The sequence below is a fragment of the Mastigoproctus giganteus genome, chromosome 11 (genome assembly GCF_048544385.1).
Source record: "Mastigoproctus giganteus isolate SK-2022 chromosome 11, ASM4854438v1, whole genome shotgun sequence".
Lineage (NCBI taxonomy): Eukaryota > Metazoa > Arthropoda > Arachnida > Uropygi > Thelyphonidae > Mastigoproctus > Mastigoproctus giganteus.
The window spans coordinates 880,371-899,207 of NC_143585.1; the positions used below are offsets into that span (position 1 = coordinate 880,371).

Consider the following 18,837-nt stretch of genomic DNA (forward strand, 5'->3'; position numbering starts at 1 on the left):
ATGATATCAAAATTATTTTTTGCATCCAGTTCCTTTGTGACCACATCATAGTATCTAATCAAATTGGTCAGACATTGACTTCCCCATAACAAACCCATGCTGTGTCTAAGCTATTACTGCCATCTTGTCTAGGTGATCCTGTATCACCTCTTTAACAAGTGACTCCATTATTTTACCAGGAACAGAAGTTAAACTAACTGGTCTGTAATTACTTGTGTCACCCTTCGATCCCCCTTTGTGAATTTGGGATACATTTGCACACCTCAGTCCATGGGGACCTCCCCTGACTCTAAAGATGCTCTCATAATTATGGCTAAGGGTTTTCTTACTTCCCTTGCTGCATCCTTCATTATAACTGGATAGATTCCAACTGCCCCCAGGTGCCTTTTTTATGTTTAACTTCAACAATTTCTCATCCATTTTGCTCTCAGTTATTACAAAATCACTTAGCTCCCTGTTAGAGTTTGATAAACTTCTGGCATTCCACTGTTTGAATAACTCCTCATGTGTGAATATCAATGCAAAATACTCATTCAGTTTATCAGCTACTTGAGCAGGATCATCAATCATCGAACCATCTATGTTAATTGGACCAATCTGATTCATCCCCTTCCTTCTAGAGTTTACATAAGTAAAGAACTCTTTGCTGTTTTTCTTTGCATCCTTTGCCAAAGATTTCTCGTAATCTGCATTCGCCTGCCTAACCACCTTTGTGACTTGATTACAACAAGCTTATAGCTGCCATAGGCTTCTACATCACCTGATAATTTATATGCGTCCCATATATTTTTCTTCTCTGCCACGAGTCTCATTAATTCATTTAGGCCTTAAACTTGAACAGTATTTCTTAGTTGAAATGAAAAGCCCAGTATCCTCCAAGATTAAGTCCCTGAAGGCTCCAATTAGAATTCTAGGTTCCCATTTAGAAATCACCATTGGTAACATCATCAGTTGATCCCACTGTATAGAATTTAAAAACTGTCTGAGACCACTGTAGTCACCTTTATGAAAACAAAAATAAAAATGCTTCCCTTTACCCTTGATGGCGGCGCCTCCGTAGCCAGGTGGGAACGAGCACCAGCGCGTAGCACAAGCTTCTTGATTAGACCGGGGTTCAAGCCCGTCACCACCAAATACGGAGCATGCGGAAAGGTCAGGGAATGACCACCGCACCGGAGCAATATGGCCTTAGTTGCTAATGCTCCTAAAAACCAAAATAACAGCAACAGCAATCAGTTGATCCCACTGTATAGAATTTAAAAACTGTCTGAGACCACTGTAGTCACCTTTATGAAAACAAAAATAAAAATGCTTCCCTTTACCCTTGATGGCGGCGCCTCCGTAGCCAGGTGGGAACGAGCACCAGTGCGTAGCACAAGCTTCTTGATTAGACCGGGGTTCAAGCCCGTCACCACCAAATACGGAGCATGCGGAAAGGTCAGGGAATGACCACCGCACCGGAGCAATATGGCCTTAGTTGCTAATGCTCCTAAAAACCAAAATAACAGCAATAACATAACATAACCCTTGATGGTAGTTACATCTTTAAATAAATCCCACATCAGTACACTGTGATCACTGTCACCTGGTTCCTTTATCTGCAAATTCTTAATGCATGAATAATCACTGGTGATAATCAGATCAAGGGTATTACTCCCTCTGGTTGCCCCTTGAACATGTTGCTGTAGAAAACAATCCTCTAATAAATCCACAAAAGTCTTGCTAGCATGCGAGTGACCAACCGACAAGTTGCAGTCAATATCTGGAAAGTGAAAATCCCCCATTACAAGACATTCTGATTTACTGGCCCATTCTGTTTCTCTGCATAACTGTTCATTGTACTCATCAGATTCATTAGGCCTATAACACACTCCTACTCTCATTTTCCCTTTCCCAGTGTTTGTCACCCCAAACAGACTCAACATTGCACTGTCAACCCATGTCAACTGGATGCACTTCCATAGAGTTTGTTTCTTAACTAACAGCATAACCCCTCCCCTGTCTGTCCTTTCTGTACACATTGTACTCCCCAAATTCCAATTTTGCAATGCTTATATCTGTGTGACACAATGTCTGTGATATCTTTACAATATCTGCTTTTGATGTCTTGATCAGCACTTCAAATTCATCAATTTTATTTACTATACTTCTAGCATTAGTGTATATGCAAGTATACATGCACATGTTCTTACTCTTAGTTACCCTAACACAGCCCATGTATCTACTTGTTCCATGATGATTCCCAGAAGCTCTTGCAGTCCACAGCTACTTGCTCTCTATGCTGCTGCTCTTTACAATATAAGTAGTGCAAGAATCACTTTTGCCTCTGCCTGTGGCTACCGTTAATCAATTAACTTTCCACATGATCTTAATGTAATAGGTTGGATTATATAAAGTTTGTCAGTAAGCTTTAATGTTGGTCTTCTTTTCTTCTCTGTATGAGGTTTATTAACTTTATGAGCCATAGAGGGGTTTTAATTTAAAATAAATGTAAAACAGTGGTATAATCCGTGATATCAGTGCAGAATTCACTTTCAAAATGGCGAAGGTAAACGAATCAAGTAATCACGTGACTTGCCGTTTTCTTTTTTTTTCCACTCCAAAACATCTGTGTTGCATGTGCATCCGATCTCAATGTGCTGTTAGCTCAAATGTTTTGTTATTTGGGGTGCCATTGGCCACGTGGTGCAAGGAAGCCTATGGCTTATGGTGCACCAGCCAAAATAATAAAATAACAAAATAAAATAAAATAAAATAAAATAAAATAAAATAACAAAAATAAATAAAATAAAATAACAAAAAATAAATATAATAAAATAGCAAAAAATAAATATAATAAAATAACAAAATAAAATAAAATAAAATGATAAGAATAAAATAATAATAATAAAAAAAATATAATTAGAGAAAAGGCAAGTTACCTGTATTTTAGGTAATAACAGCTATAGATGGATTGTAAAGAAATTACACCATTTCAAGAAGCACAGTGTCTTTCTTTAGGTGTGGTCTCCTGTATTTCTGTTTAACCTTAATTACATGTTTAATTGTAATAATTTTTAACCTGGTACTTTTTACTTCCCATTTTTATAGATAATTCTTACCTGTACTATAAATTAATAATCTAGTATAAAGTATTAGTATAATTAATAATCTAGTATAAAGTATTAGTATAATTAATAATCTAGTATAAAGTATTAGTATAATTAATAATCTAGTATAAAGTAGTAGTATAATTAATAATCTAGTATAAAGTATAATAAGTAGCAGTGTATGTAATATCAATTTGTTTTTTTGTCCTTTAGCAGCCAATATGTGTTCTGAAGATGGGTTCCGGCAAGGTTCCTGAAACGTCACGGTCACCTTGATGCATAGGAATTTAGTTATTAACTCAATAAACTATCTTAATATTTATTTGGTATGAGAGTAGTCTTTACTAAAAGTATAATTCTATTAGTAATTTTCTATTAGTTTTTATTCACTTTCAAAATGGTGAATGTGAACAAATGAAGTAATCATGTGTGACTTGCCTTTTTTTTTTTTTTTTTTTTTTTTGGCAATGCAAAACATCTGTGCTGCATATACATCATCCTGCCTGGCGATGTTATTGAAAAGGGAGCTCCAACTCAGGGTTTCTACTTAGCTGAAGTTTATTGAAGTATTATTTATAAAACTTCTCTTTAGGAACTGTCATTTTCTTTACAGGAAGTTGCCTTGAGCTGCACAATGCTTAGTAGCAATCTTCAACAACGAGCAGTGTTACCAAGTTTAGTTTTAGTTTATCTGCATTTTGTGTCTGAATGATTTATTTCAGCTTATTGTGTTAGGTAGTTACAACAAAATGGCATTAAGGTGATCAAATGAGTCAGCCAATGCTAATTGGCTGATTCATTTGATCATTGGTTCATGCAAAGAAGGTGAAAAACTATCAGAAAATATTTTCGTTGGAATCTAAATTCGGACATTCTAAAAAGACTAGATTTGGGCAAGTGCTAAATTTACACTGCACTTAGTGATTTTTGAACAATTTGAAAATCATAAGATTTTATTGTAAATAATGGAAATATCGTATAATGGTCTGCAATTTTAAGGTAAGCTTTCTTGCATTTTATTGAACATATACTGTACTTATGAGTTTGCATAATTTTTACATTTAAAATTTTTATTTAAAGTATTAAATGTTTCTGCCACATCGTTTAATATTGTTATGTACAGGAATAGTCTTAATGTTATTCAGAAACACCAGTCATTCCAACCAGTTAAAATTATTTATATTATATTCTAAATCTTTCCCTCTTAACACAGATTCACTTATCACTCTGTTTCTATGGCCCAATTAAGAGTGCTAAGCAGGAGACACCTGTATAAATCATTTTTGATCACACCATGTTTTGTTACAAAAAAAAAAAAAAAAAAAAAAAAAGCATTTTTCATAGCACAACAGCAGTAAAATATGGCAGCAGCTATAGATGGATTGTAAAGAAATTAGACACTGTCTGCTCAGCAGTACTGATGAGTTGATAAGGCAGGCCATTCCACAATCCACTCTCTTGAAATATATGCTATTGCTATTCTCACCACAGCTCACATTTTTTTGTGGTGGAATATAAATTTAAAAATTGAAAATTACATTCCTTTCAATGGAAATTTCACCCACTTTCACATTTTATATTCACACAGATGAATAACAGAAAATGGAAAATCAGTAGGTTGGTGGCACATTTATTTAACCCCCATACTCACCAGGGCATCTGGTGAGTATGGGCTTGGCGCACTCAGTGTCCTGAGTTGGATATCATCATTCTTCTCTTTCTTGGTGATTCTTCCCTTCTACTTCTGTCTCTCTCTCAGGGTAACTTGGGAATTTTTTTTTTTTTTTTTTTGTCTGGTGCAGCATAAGCCTCAGGCTTCCTTGCACAATATAGTTAATAATAATAACAATATCATTATTATTCTGAGGTCCTAATTTTTTACGTAATGTAGTAGTACAGTATATTATAATTTTGAACAGAATAATGAACACATATTTTTGCTTAGTGCCAAATGAAACATTATTTATTTAAAGAAAAGTGGCTTTCTTTTTAATTTTAGGTGTCGAAATTATTTTAGAAGAGTATCTAGTTCCCAGACTTATTGAAAAACTCCAGGCTGAAAAGGATGAAATTAAGGTATCAGGTATCTTTCTGAATAATGTATATTTCATCATCAGTGCAGCTAATTTATAATATAACATAGATGCATATGTTTATATTAAATCTATAGGTGATGTGGAAAGATACTTTTGGATCTTTACACATTGATAAGTGCTTCAATGCAAAAATTATAAGTAATTTTAATAAGTAGGTCAATGATTAATGATGCATTCTGCAAATGGAAGTGGACTCATGCTAAAGCTCATTAATATAATCATGCAGCATCCATTATTCAGAGGCAACTGCCAAGGTTGTCTCTGATTAATGCATGTCACTGTGTGTCCTGGTTCAGAGTGTCACATTATGTTCTGCCACTGTTCTAGCATTGAATGTTACAGTAGGAGCACGACATGATGTGGGGTGATGAATCAGGCTACACAGTCATCAGGTGGATAAGTGGGTGTGGTCTATGGCCAAATAAAGGTTTTACCAAAATTGGCAGTGCATCAGCAGTGAAGTTCAGTAGCTGTAGCATGTTAGTTTGGTCCGTTTTTATGTGTTTGCAGTTGGATGTTATTCATTGTCATCAATGAACAGAGTCCAAAGGATCATCCAGTAATCTAAAAATAGCTCATTAACATAAATTAATAGTTTTATATGCTGCTTTTTTTTACCATAATTAGATATATGCAATCACCCTCCAGAGCTTTAATCCTCTCTGATTTTCAGAGAGGATTAAGAATTAATTGTTAAATCTTTTATCTAGGTGATTGTTATAGATTTTATCTTACAGCAAACTGACTTCATGATGTTGTCACAAAGGAACTGAATGCCAAAAATAATTTTGATATCATATACTTGGATTTCAGGAAAGCTTTTGATACTGTTGCACATGAAAGACTGCTGTACAAAATGGAGAGGTATGGCATTAAGGGTAAGTTGCTACAATGGATAAAAGGATGGTTGAATGTGAGACAACATAGAGTGGTAATCAGTGGACACCGCTCTTCATGGACAAATGTTATTAATGGAGTTCCCATGTGTTTGGTGTTGGGCCCATTGTTGTTTTGTATATTTATCAATAATATTGATGAAGGTATATCAGGTTTAATGCCCAAGTTTACAGATGATACAAAGGTCGGCAGGGTAGTTAACAACAGTAAAGACAGTGTGTTACTCCAACTGGATCTAGATAGGTTGGGAAAATGGGCCGAGAAGTGGCAATTGAAATTTAACATTGACAAATGCAAAGTACTGCATATGGGTAGCAACAACCAAAGAGAAACGTACCCTCAGGGAAGTGGAAAGTGAAAAAGACCCGGGGTTAATGGAGCAGTCAAATATGAAGTTCTCTGAGCAGTGTACACTGGCTGCCAGGGCAGGTCATGGAGTCTTGTCAATGATATATAGGAATATAATGAAAGAGGCCTACGTGCTCTGGATTCATACTACGAAAATTTTTATTTTTATTTCTCAGAGCAAACTAAACTAAAATTACAATTAATTAGCTTTCGGCTGAGTGGACAGCCTTCTTCAGAGAGAAACATACTTTGAATGGTAGTTGGAATAGAGATGTGCACTGCCAGGATGGTGCATGAGGTGCGTGGCTAATTGTTTGAGGTTGATGTTTGTGGCTGTGACGTATGGTGGTGACGTGGCCAGCGTTTGTCTATGGACAGAATTACTGCTTCTGTGATGGGGTTAACTTGACAACCACTGTTCCTGTTCAAAGAGGTATCCGAGCATTTTATGTTTAACGATTCCAACCAGGTGCGCCTTAGGTAATGGTGGGACCTGTCCACGACCACAACATCGCGGTGTGGGTCAATGTCGTGGTGGGTTGTCCAGACATGCTTGGCGATAGCTGAGTGTTCCACATCTGCCAAACGGATCGCCCTTTTATGCTCTGAGAGACGTTTCTCGAGTCGACGTCCAGTCTCTCCAAAGTAGCAGCTAGTGCAGTCACGGCAAGAGATGCGATAGACCAAACTGCTCTGTAGAAGGGTGGGGACGGGTGTTTTTACGTTGGAAATGAGAGAACGCAGTTTCTTGCCTGGGAGTTGGATGCACTTTATCCCATGTGATTTTAGGATTCTACCGACCTGTTGTGACAGGTTGGGGTAGTATGGGATAAATGCCCTCATCCTCCACCTCCTCTCCACTGCCCGAACCTTGCTAACTCGCGCCTGGACACACTCCAGCTCCGCAGATGAAAGACGCAAAGAGATCACCAGGGTCAAAGTAGACCTTACGAGGTGTGGCTATCCCATCGACATCCTTGACAGGTGTGATCTATGGGCACGCGACCATGTGACGGCCAACAGTGACGAGTCATCCACAAGGGCATTTATCCCATACTACCCCAACCTGTCACAACAGATCGGTAGAATCCTAAAATCACATGGGATAAAGTGCATCCAACTCCCAGGCAAGAAACTGCATTCTCATTTCCAACGTAAAAACACCCGTCACCACCCTTCTACAGAGCGGTTTGGTCTATCGCATCTCTTGCCGTGACTACACTGCTACTTTGGAGAGACTGGACGTCGACTCGAGAAACGTCTCTCAGAGCATAAAAGGGCGATCCGTTTGGCAGATGTGGAACACTCAGCTATCGTCAAGCATGTCTGGACAACCCACCACGACATTGACCCACACCGCGATGTTGTGGTCGTGGACAGGTCCCACCATTACCTAAGGCGCACCTGGTTGGAATCGTTAAACATAAAATGCTCGGATACCTCTTTGAACAGGAACAGTGGTTGTCAAGTTAACCCCATCACAGAAGCAGTAATTCTGTCCATAGACAAACGCTGGCCACGTCACCACCATACGTCACAGCCACAAACATCAACCTCAAACAATTAGCCACGCACCTCATGCACCATCCTGGCAGTGCACATCTCTATTCCAACTACCATTCAAAGTATGTTTCTATCTGAAGAAGGCTGTCCACTCAGCCGAAAGCTAATTAATTGTAATTTTAGTTTAGTTTGCTCTGAGAAATAAAAATAAAAAATAAAAATTTTCGTAGTGATATATAGGAATTTTGCTAGTAGGGCCAAGGAGGTGATTATCCAGTTATACAAAGCATGCTCAGGCCACACCTTGAATACTGTGTACAGGTCTGGATTCCTCCTTTTAGGAAGGATGTAGCATTGCTAGAACGAGTACAAAGGGCAGAAATATTGGTGAGGGGAACAAAGGGGTGCTCTTACCAAGAAAGGCTTAAGTTCTGCAAATTGCAGCGTCTAGAGAGTAGGAACCTGCGAGGTGATCTGATTGAGGTGTATAAGGCCTTGAATGGGTTGAGAAAGCTGAAATGTGAGGTTTTTTTTTTTTTTTTTGGCTGATGCTGCCTTTCTTGCACCATATGCATCTACTAATGCTAATGCATTTAGCATTAGCATTAATAGAGTCATATGATGCAAGAAAGCAAGCTTATGCAGCATCAGCCAAATAAAAAAAAAAAGTAAAAAAAAAAAAAAAAAAAAGCACCGATTTCACCCCTACTTCGTTCCAGATATATAACTGGATAGATCCCATCAACCCGAGGTGCCTTTCTTATGATTGTCTTTAAAAATTTCTCCTCCACTTTCATCTCAGTTATTACAAAATCATCCAGCTCACTGCTAGTTTAGTTTAGTTTAGTTCACTGTTTAGTTCTCCTCTAGCATTCCCCTCCCTGAATAACTCCAAATGTGTGAATGGAGATGCAAAATACTCATTTGGTTTGGTAGCTACCTGAACAGGATCATCAACTCTTTAACCATCGACATCCAGTGGGCCAATCTGAATCATCCCTTTCCTTCTAGAGTTTACATAGGTAAAGAACTCTTTGCTGTTTTTCTTTGCATCCTTTGCCAAAGATTTCTCATAATCTGCCTTTGCCTGCCTAATCTCCTTTGTGACTTGGTTACAGACCAGCTTATATCTATCATAGGCGTTCATGTCACCCATTAATTTATATGTATCCCATGCATTTTTCTTCTCTGCCATATGTCTCATTAGTTCATCTGACATCCATTTAGGCCTAAACCTTGAACAATATTTCTTAGTTGGTATGTAAAGCCTAGTTGCTTCCAAGATAAATTCTTTGAATGCTTCCCATTTTGAATTTGCTGTTGGTAAACATCATCAGTTGGTCCCACTGTGTCAGACCACCGTAGTCACCTTTATAAAAGCAAAAACCCTTCCCTTTACCCTTGATGGTAGTTACCTCTTTCAGTAAATCCCACTTCAGCACACTGTGATCACTGCCACCTAGTGGTTTCTTTATCTGCAGATTCTTAGTGCATGAAGAATCACTACTGATAATCAGATCAAGAGTATTACTCCCTCCAGTCGCCTTCCAAACATGCTGATGTAGAAAACAATCATCCAGTTAATCCACAAAAGCCTTGCTAGCGTGTGAGTGACCAACCCACAAATTCCAGTCAATATCTGGGAAATTAAAATCTCCCATTATAAGAGTCTCTGATTTACTGGCCCACTATTTCTCTGTGCAGGTGTTTTTCATACTTATCAGAGTCATTATGTCTATAACACACTCCTACTCTCAGTTTTTCTTTTCCAGTGCTTATGGCACACAAAACTGATTCGACACTGCACTGTCCAGCAATGGAACAGTCATATAGTTTATGATCCCACATTTCCAGCATACCACAAATACAATATGGTTGTGCAACTAGACCCAGTTGGAATAACTTATTTTTTAATGAGCCACGACCATTGATTACATAGGAAGTCTCCATGTAAGGATAAAACTACCTTTTTGATGAATCGTTGAATTATAGCTTACTTTTGGAATAAAAAAATATGTTGTGCTACCAGTTACACTTTTATCCCATCTAACTGGCCACTGATCCACTAATTTCTTTGAGAGTCTGCTGATGAGGCTAGTGGAAGCCAGACATGTCCAAAGCCACTAAGTGCATTTTCTTATTTATTGATTTGAAATTATTGTTTTTCTAAAACTTTTGATTTAAATTTAGTAGTATAGCATTATTTTTGTGATTTTCTGATTAATCTGGTGTATTTATTCTTTACTCGGCCTTGTAATTGCATAAAAGTGTTTATTCTGAATTGAGACAGCGAGATTTGGAAGTTAATTAATACTTAAGTGTCCCTAGATTTATCTTTCGTAACTTGCCGCCATTGTTATACGAGACTTTATATCCCGAACTAGATAGCGTAAGCTTAATATAGTACAGTATATAATATAATATTGTCAATTAATCAGTAAAATCTATTAATTTTGTTAAACTTCGTTGTCAATTTAATTGATAACGAAGATTAACGAAATTAAATTGAATTTTAACTAAATCCATATAATGACTTAGATTACAAACGTAACATAATTAATTAATACATAACTTGATACAGAAGTTATATAAATGGAACTCGTAGATAATATGTGATATTGAAAAATATATATACCATCATAACTGTGTTCAGATACAAATTTAGGGTTATAATTTACGACTAAAATTGAAATTTTATTGAAATTAAATCGAAATCATGACTCAGACCAGAGCCGCAAAAGCAGCGCGATGCAAGGAGTGTAACGAAATCAGGCGACAACTCAGTGTTGTTTGGGGCTATATGAGAGCTTGAAGGACAGTGTGGATGCCCTCAAAGGATCTAAATTCAGGGGCCCATCAAGCTCTCAGCTGCCCACATAACGCAGAGCTTGCACTTGGTCATCACACAACACAGCTGCAACCCCCAAGGCAGAATGCGCTGGTCCCACAGGAACTAGTAGTTGTTAGTGACTATTATCAGGGAAAGAGGGAACATCCTTTGTAAAAAGGATAGGTGGAACAGTACCAGGGTATGCCTGCCAGGGGCAAAGGTTGATGACATTGTAGAGTGTATATCATCTTTAAGGGCACAAAAGGTGATATTGTTGTACACGTTGGCACTAATGATATTAAGAGTACGAGACCAGTAGAATTACTTAACAAGTACAGGTCACTGTTGAAAAACAGCCGTAAATTAGGGTTGAATTTGAAAGTATCTGCAATTCTCCATATACATGATAGGAGGGAGTATATGATGAGAGCCTTGTCGATCAATACGGCCCTGGAAAGATTGTGCAAGGTTGAAGGGGTAGAATTTTTTTCAGCCTGGTCTGTACTTGTTTAACAGGAGAGACTGCTTCTACAGGGATGGAATACACTTAAATAGAAAGGGTGCAAGAATATTTGCTGATGCTACCGAGGCAGTGTTAGGTGGCTCGGAAAACTGCTAGCTTGGGGGATACAAGGAATAATAGATTAACAGTAGCCACTGGCAGAGGTGAAAGTGATTCTTGCACTGCTTCTGTTGGAATGAGCAGAAGCCTGGAAAACAAGATGTAGGATATTTCAGAGACTGCTGGGAGTCATTGCAGTACAAGTAAACACATGGGTTGTGTTAGTGTAGCTAAGAATAGGAACAGGTGCATGTATACTTGCGTGTACACCAATGCTAGGAGGTTGATAAGTAAATTTGATCAATTTGAGGTATTGCTCAAATCATAAAAGGCGAATATTGTTGGGATATCAGAGACGTGGTGTCACACAGATATAAGGAAAGCAGAACTGGAATTTGGGGAGTACAATGTCTACTACAGAAATAATAGACAGGATAGTAAGGGAGAAGGGATTAGGCTATTAGTTAAGAAACACATAAAATCCAAGGAAGTGAAGCCAGTCAGCATCGCTGGACATAGCAGGGTCAAGTCAGTTTGGTGTGACCTAAGCATTGGGAGATAAAAATTGAGAGTAGGAGTGACCTATAGGCCTAATGACTCTGATGAGTATAATAAGAAAGTGTACAGGGAAATAGAGTGGGCCAGTAAATCAGAATTGTATAATGAGCGATTTTAATTTCCCAGATATTGACTGGAATTTGTGGGTTGGTCATTCACACACTAGCAAGGCTTTTGTGGATTTATTGGATGATAGTTCCTTACATCAGCATGTTCGGGAGGCAACTAGAGGGAGTAATACTCTTGATTTGATTATCAGTAGTGATTCTTCGTGCATTAAGAATCTGCAGGTAAAGCAACCACTAGGTGGCAGTGATCACAGTGTGCTGAAGTGGCATTTACTCAAAGAGGTAACTAGCATCAGGGGTAAAGGAATGGGTTATTGCTTTCGTAAAGGCGACTATGATGGTCTGAGACAGTATTTAAATTCTATACAGTGGAACCAACTGATCATGTTACCAACAACAAACTCAAAATGGGAAGCATTCAAGGAACTAATCTTGGAGGCTACCAGGCTTTACATACCAACTAAGAAATATTGTTCAAGGTTCAGGCCTAAATGGGTGTCAGATGAACTAATGAGACATGTGGCAGAGAAGAAAAATGCATGGGATACATACAAATTAATAGGTGACATGGAAGCCTATGATAGATATAAGTTGGTCTGTAACCAAGTCACAAAGGAGATTAGGCAGGCAAAGGCAGACTACGAAAAATCCTTGGCAAAGGATGCAAAGAAAAACAGAAAAGAGTTCTTTACATATTTAAACTCAAGAAGGAAAGGGATGAATCAGATTGGTCCACTGGATATTGATGGTTCAACAGTTGAGGATCCTGCTCAGGTGGCTAACAATCTAAACGAGTATTTTGCATCTACATTCACGCATGAGGAGTTATTCAGGAAGGAGAATGACGTAGGAAAAGTAAACATTGGCAGTGAGCTGGATGATTTTGTAATAACTGAGAGGAAAGTGGAGGAGAGATTGTTGAGGATAAACATAAAAAAGGCACCTGGGGTGGATGGGATCTATCCAGTTATATTAAAGGAGGCAGCAAAGGAAGTAAGCAAACCCTTAGCCATAATTATGAGAGCTTCTTTGGACTCAGGGGAGGTACCCATAGACTGGAGATGTGCAAATGTAACCCCAATTCACAGGAGGATCAAAGGAGGATCAAAGGCTGACACAAGTAATTATAGACCTGTTAGTTTAACTTCTGTTCCAGGTAAATTAATGGAGGCACTGGTTAAAGAAGCACTGCAGGATCATCTAGACAAGAATTCAGTTATAGCTCAGACGCAGCATGGTTTTGTTAAGGGCAGGTCTTGCCCAACCAATTTGATTGGATACTATGATGTAGTCACAAAAGAACTGGATGCAGGGAATAACTTTGATATTATATATCTGGATCTTAGAAAGGCTTTTGATACTGTTGCACATGGAAGACTGCTGCACAAATTGGAGCAGTGTGGCATTGGAGGCAAATTGCTGCTATGGATAAGGGGATGGTTGAGTGGCAGAAGACAGAGAGTGGTAATCAATGGACACTGCTCAACGTGGACTAATGTAATTAGTGGAGTTCCTCAGGGTTCAGTGTTGGGTCCGTTGTTGTTTTCGGTGTTTATGAATGATATTGATGATGGGATATCAAGTTTAATGTCCAAGTTTGCAGATGATACAAAGGTTGGCAGGGTTGTTAAGGACACTACTGACGCTATGCTGCTGCAACAGGATCTGGAAAGGTTGAACAGATGGGCTGAGAGGTGGCAAATGAAGTTTAACATTGACAAATGTAAAGTACTACATGTGGGAAAAAGTAACCCCAGAGCAACGTATCAACTCTGCGGTACTACACTGACAGTGGTGGAGAATGAAAAGAACCTGGGGGTAATTGTGCAGGCAGATATGAAGTTCTCTGAGCAGTGCAGACGAGCTGCAAGAGTAGCTCATGGTGTCTTGTCAATGATATACAGGAATTTTTCTAGCAGGGATAAGGAGGTGATTATTCCCTTGTATAAGGCAATGGTTAGGCCACATCTTGAGTACTGTATACAGGTCTGGAGGCCTCATTTCAAGAAGGATGTAGAGCTGCTGGAACAGGTACAGAGAAGGGCAACAAGATTAGTGAATGGAACAAAGGGTTGCTCTTATGAAGAAAGGCTTAAGTTTTGCAAATTACAGAGTTTGGAGACTAGGCACCGGCGAGGTGATCTGATAGAGGTGTATAAGGCTTTGAATGGTTTGAGTATGCTCAATGCCAATGGGATTCTTCATCTTGCTCAGAATAATCACCTCAGAGAGCATAAATTCAAATTGAGGAAGGACGGATGTCGGATAGATGTGCGGAAATTTGCCTTTGGCCAGCGGGTGGTTGGTTGGTGGAACCGACTTCCATCACTTGTTGTTGAAGTTGATAGCCTAAACAAATTTAAAACTCAACTGGACAGGTATTTCGAACGAACGGAGGGGTGAAATGGGAGTTGTGTGTCTCTTTTTTTTTTTTTTGGCTGATGCTGAATAAGCTTGCTTTCTTGCATCATATGCCTCTGCTAATGCTAATCTATGGGCATTGAGAGGGCAATTAGCAAATTACCTGAACACATTGCCAATCAAATTCGTGTTAAAGCTGTTGCAATCCCGGGCCAGGCAAAAATGGTTGCTCCAAATCTTACCCCGAAACAGAAGAAAGCACTAGAAGAACCTAAACAGGACGAAGACATTATAATCCTACCAGCAAACAAAGGCAGATCAACGGTGGTATTAAGCAAGGAAGATTACCACAAGAAAGCGTTAGACTTATTAGGTGATAGTGGTACTTCTAAGGTTATCCATAGAAACCCCTTGGCTAGCTTAGAACAGCGTGTAAATAAGATGCTACTTTCCTGGCTAAAAATGGAAACGATTTCAAAGGACAAGTATTGGTCCATGCATGCAACAGGGTGTCGGCTGCCCAGATTTTATGGGTTACCTAAGACGCACAAGGAGACCCCCAGGGACTCACATCTGGGGAGTATGGGCTTGGCACACCCAGGGTCCTGAGCTGGACATCATCATTCTTCTTTTTCTTGGTGATTCCTTTCTACTTCTCTCTCTCTCTCTCTCTCGCTCGCTCGCTCGCTCGCTCAGGGTAACTTGTGAATTTTTTTTTTTTGTCTAGTGCATCATAAGCCTCAGGCTTCCTTGCACCATATGGCTAATAATAATAATAATAATGTTCCATTACAGCCCATAGTTTCCTTCATTGGTAGCCCTACGTATGCTCTATCTAAATATCTGGCACAGCTGATTTCTCCGGTTGTGGGTCGGTCCACATTGGTCATTGGAGATAGTGTGGAATTTGTGAACTTTGTAAGGAGTCAAGATATAGGGGAGGACCACATGATGATGTCATTAGATGTCATATCATTATTCACGTGTATCCCCATAGCACATGGGTTAGAATGTGTGAAGTTGGCTTTACAGAAGGATAATACCTTAAGTGCTAGATCCCACCTAAACATAGAAGATATATGTTGTGCTGTTGAATTATGTCTTTCTAGTACAACCTTGGTTTTCCAAGAAGTGATGTATAAAGAGGTTCATGGCACAGCCATGGGTTCTCCAGTCAGCACCATTGTTGCAAATCTGGCTATGGAGGAATTAGAGAATAGGGTTTTTGCGAGATTGGAGTTCCCTATGCGTAAGTGGAAACGATATCTTGATGACACGTTCACTATTGTAAAGAAGGGGAGGGAGGAAGATGTGGTCTCGTTTCTCAGAGTTTCTCCCCCTTTATAAAATTCACCTCAGAGGTAGAAATAGATGGCACTCTCCCATTTCTGGACATAATGGTATATAGGGAAGGCCCCAGACTTAGAATCAAGGTTTATAGGAAACCAATGTGTAGGGGCCAGTATACACATTATAGGACAGCACAGACTGCCCAACATAAAAATAGTATGGCCAGAGCACTTTTGGGTAGGGTGAGGACACGTTGCAGCACCTCTGAGAAGGGGGAGAAGGAAATTAGGCAAATTACAACGAATCTTATGAGGTGCGGTTACCTCCAGAGAGTCATTGATAAATACAATAGAGAGGAAGAGCTCAATCGTGTAGTTCCGCCTGTACCGCTTACCACAGTGTATGTTCCCTACTATCTGGGCCTGTCAGATCGCATTGCAAGGATGCTTTGCTACTTTCAGACACGCTGTGTGCAGCTCCCAGGCCGGAGGTTGCAAACAGTAGTGTCACAGGTCAAAGACCCCATTACTAGGGATTCTAGTAGTGGGGTCGTATATGAGATCACATGCCCGGATTGTGGGAAATGTTATGTGGGGGAGACAGGGTGGCGTCTCAAGGACTGTCTGGGGGAACATTCAAGAGCGATATGAACCGCAGAGCTCAATAAATCCGCCATTGCCGAGCACTATTGGGAAAAACAACACCAGATCTCCCCCGACAACGCTGTCATCCTTGACCGGGCGCATAGATTCTGAGACCACAAGTGACTGGAAAGTCTGTGGATTGGATCCTCTGGCAACAATAGCATGAACAGAGACGGGAATTAGGCTTCACCCTCTTTTTGAGGCAGTAGTTTTGAGAGAGATAAACGTTTTAGTTCTCCACGCCCCCAGACCACATCCGGTTCTGGTACACGTGAAAGGAATACCGAGTATGCGCCTGGTCATTCACGTGTGCCGTGAACCTGGTATTTAAGGATGTGTCGCTTAAGTTTCATTATTGCTGAGGAAGGAGGCAGACACCTCCGAAAGCTTCAATAGTGTTTTTATCGCTTTTAAATTTATATTTTAATGCATTTTAACTTATTTACTTATTTTATTTTATTTTATTTTCGTTGTAAACTAGTTTTTTTTTTTTTTTTTTTTTTTTGTAAATCAGATATTTGTAAATATTATTTTACAGTCTTTTGCATCATTTTATTTTATTTTATTTTACTATTAAATCAATTTTAAACGGTTGGCATATCTGTTTAAATTTGTGGTATGAATAATCCCAACCTTATAGGCCTTATTGCAGATATGAAGATATAAAGCACAAATTTACACTTCTATTACCTTGCCAATTAACAAAATTAAATTATACATGAAAATCGGAAAAATATTATCCACAGGTTAACAAAATAAAAATAAATTTACACTTGCGTATATAGCTTAAATAATATACGTACTGTACTAACTAGCATTAGCATATGATGAAAGAAAGCAAGCTTATTAGCATTAGCATTAGCATTAGTAGAGGCATTTGATGCAAGAAAGCAAGCTTATGCAGCATCAGCCAAAAAAAAAAAAAAAAAACCCACTTCCACTTCACCCCTCTGTTCATTCAAAATACCTGTCCAGCTGAGCCTTAAACGTATTTAGGCTATCAACCTCCACCACAAGGGATGGGAGTCTGTTCCACCAACCAACCACCCGCTGGCTAAAGGCAAATTTCCGCACGTCTATCCTACATCTGTCTTTCTTCAATTTGAATTTATGCCCTCTCAGGTGATTTTTCTGAGCTAGAGGAAGAATCCCATCAGCATTGAGCATGCTTAAATCATTCAAGGCTTTATACACCTCTATCAGATCACCTCGCTGGTGCCTAGTCTCTAGACACTGTAATTTGCAAAACTTAAGCCTTTCTTCGTAAGAGCACCCCTTTGTTCCATTCACTAATCTTGTTGCCCTTCTCTGTACTCGTTCCAGCAGCTCTACATCCTTCTTGAAATGAGGCCTCCAGACCTGTATACAGTACTCTAGGTGTGGCCTGACCATTGCCTTATACAATGGAATAATCACCTCCTTATCCCTGCTGGAAAAATTCCTGTATATCATTGACAATACTCCATGAGCTACTCTTGCAGCCCGTCTGCACTGCTCAGAGAACTTCATATCTGCCTGCACAACCACCCCCAAGTCCCTTTCATTCTCTACCACTGTCAGTGTAGTACCACAGAGTTGATACGTTGCTCTGGGGTTGCTGTTTCCCATGTGTAGTACTTTACATTTGTCAATGTTAAACTTCATTTGCCACCTCTCAGCCCATCTGCTCATCCTTTCCAGATCCTGTCGCAGCAGCATAGTGTCAGTAGTGTCCTTGACAACCCTGCCAACCTTTGTATCATCTGCAAACTTGGACATTAAGCTTGATATACCATCATCAATATCATTTATAAATACAGAAAACAATAATGGACCCAACACTGAGCCCTGAGGGACTCCACTAATAACATTAGTCCACGATGAGCAGTGTCCATTAATTACCACTCTCTGTCTTCTCCCCCTCAACCACCCCTTTATCCATAGCAGCAACTTGCCTCCAATGCCACACTGCTCCAATTTGTGTAGCAGTCTTCCATGTGCAACAGTATCAAAAGCCTTTCTAAGATCCAAGTATATAATATCAAAGTTATTCCCTGCATCCAGTTCTTTTGTGACTGCATCATAGTATCCAATCAAGTTGGTCAGGCAAGACTTCCCCTTAACAAAACCATGCTGTGTCCGAGCTATAACTGAAGTCTAGTCTAAATGATCCTGCAGTGCTTCTTTAACCAGTGCCTCCATTAATTTTCCTGGAACAGAAGTTAAGCTCACAGGTCTATAATTACTTGTGTCAGCCTTTGATCCTCCTTTGTGAATTGGGGTCACATTTGCACATTTCCAGTCTATGGGTACCTCCCCTGAGTCCAAGGAAGCTCTCATAATTATGGCTAAGGGTTTGCTTACTTCCTTTGCTGCCTCCTTTAATATAACTGGATAGATCCCATCCACCCCGGGTGCCTTTCTTGTGTTTATCTTCAACAGTTTCTCTTCCACTTTACTCCCAGTTATTTCAAGATTCTGTAGCTTACTGCTAGAGTTGAATACACCTCTGGCATTCCCCTTGCTGAATAACTCCTCATGTGTGAATGTCGATGCAAAATATTCATTTAGTTTGTTAGCTACCTGAGCAGGATCATCAACAGTTGACCCAT

The 18,837-nt window shown here is 39.3% G+C and overlaps 1 protein-coding gene across 1 annotated transcript in view; it reads left to right on the top strand.

Moving 5' to 3' along the window:
• The window catches only part of LOC150077635 (radial spoke head 14 homolog), a 172,958-nt gene that overhangs the window by 69,883 nt on the left and 84,238 nt on the right, over window positions 1-18,837 (top strand). Inside the window, exon 5 of the mRNA XM_090385039.1 lies at window positions 5,089-5,165. Within this exon, the coding sequence (XP_090241165.1) occupies window positions 5,089-5,165 (77 nt within the window). The remainder of the gene's footprint in view (window positions 1-5,088; window positions 5,166-18,837) is intronic.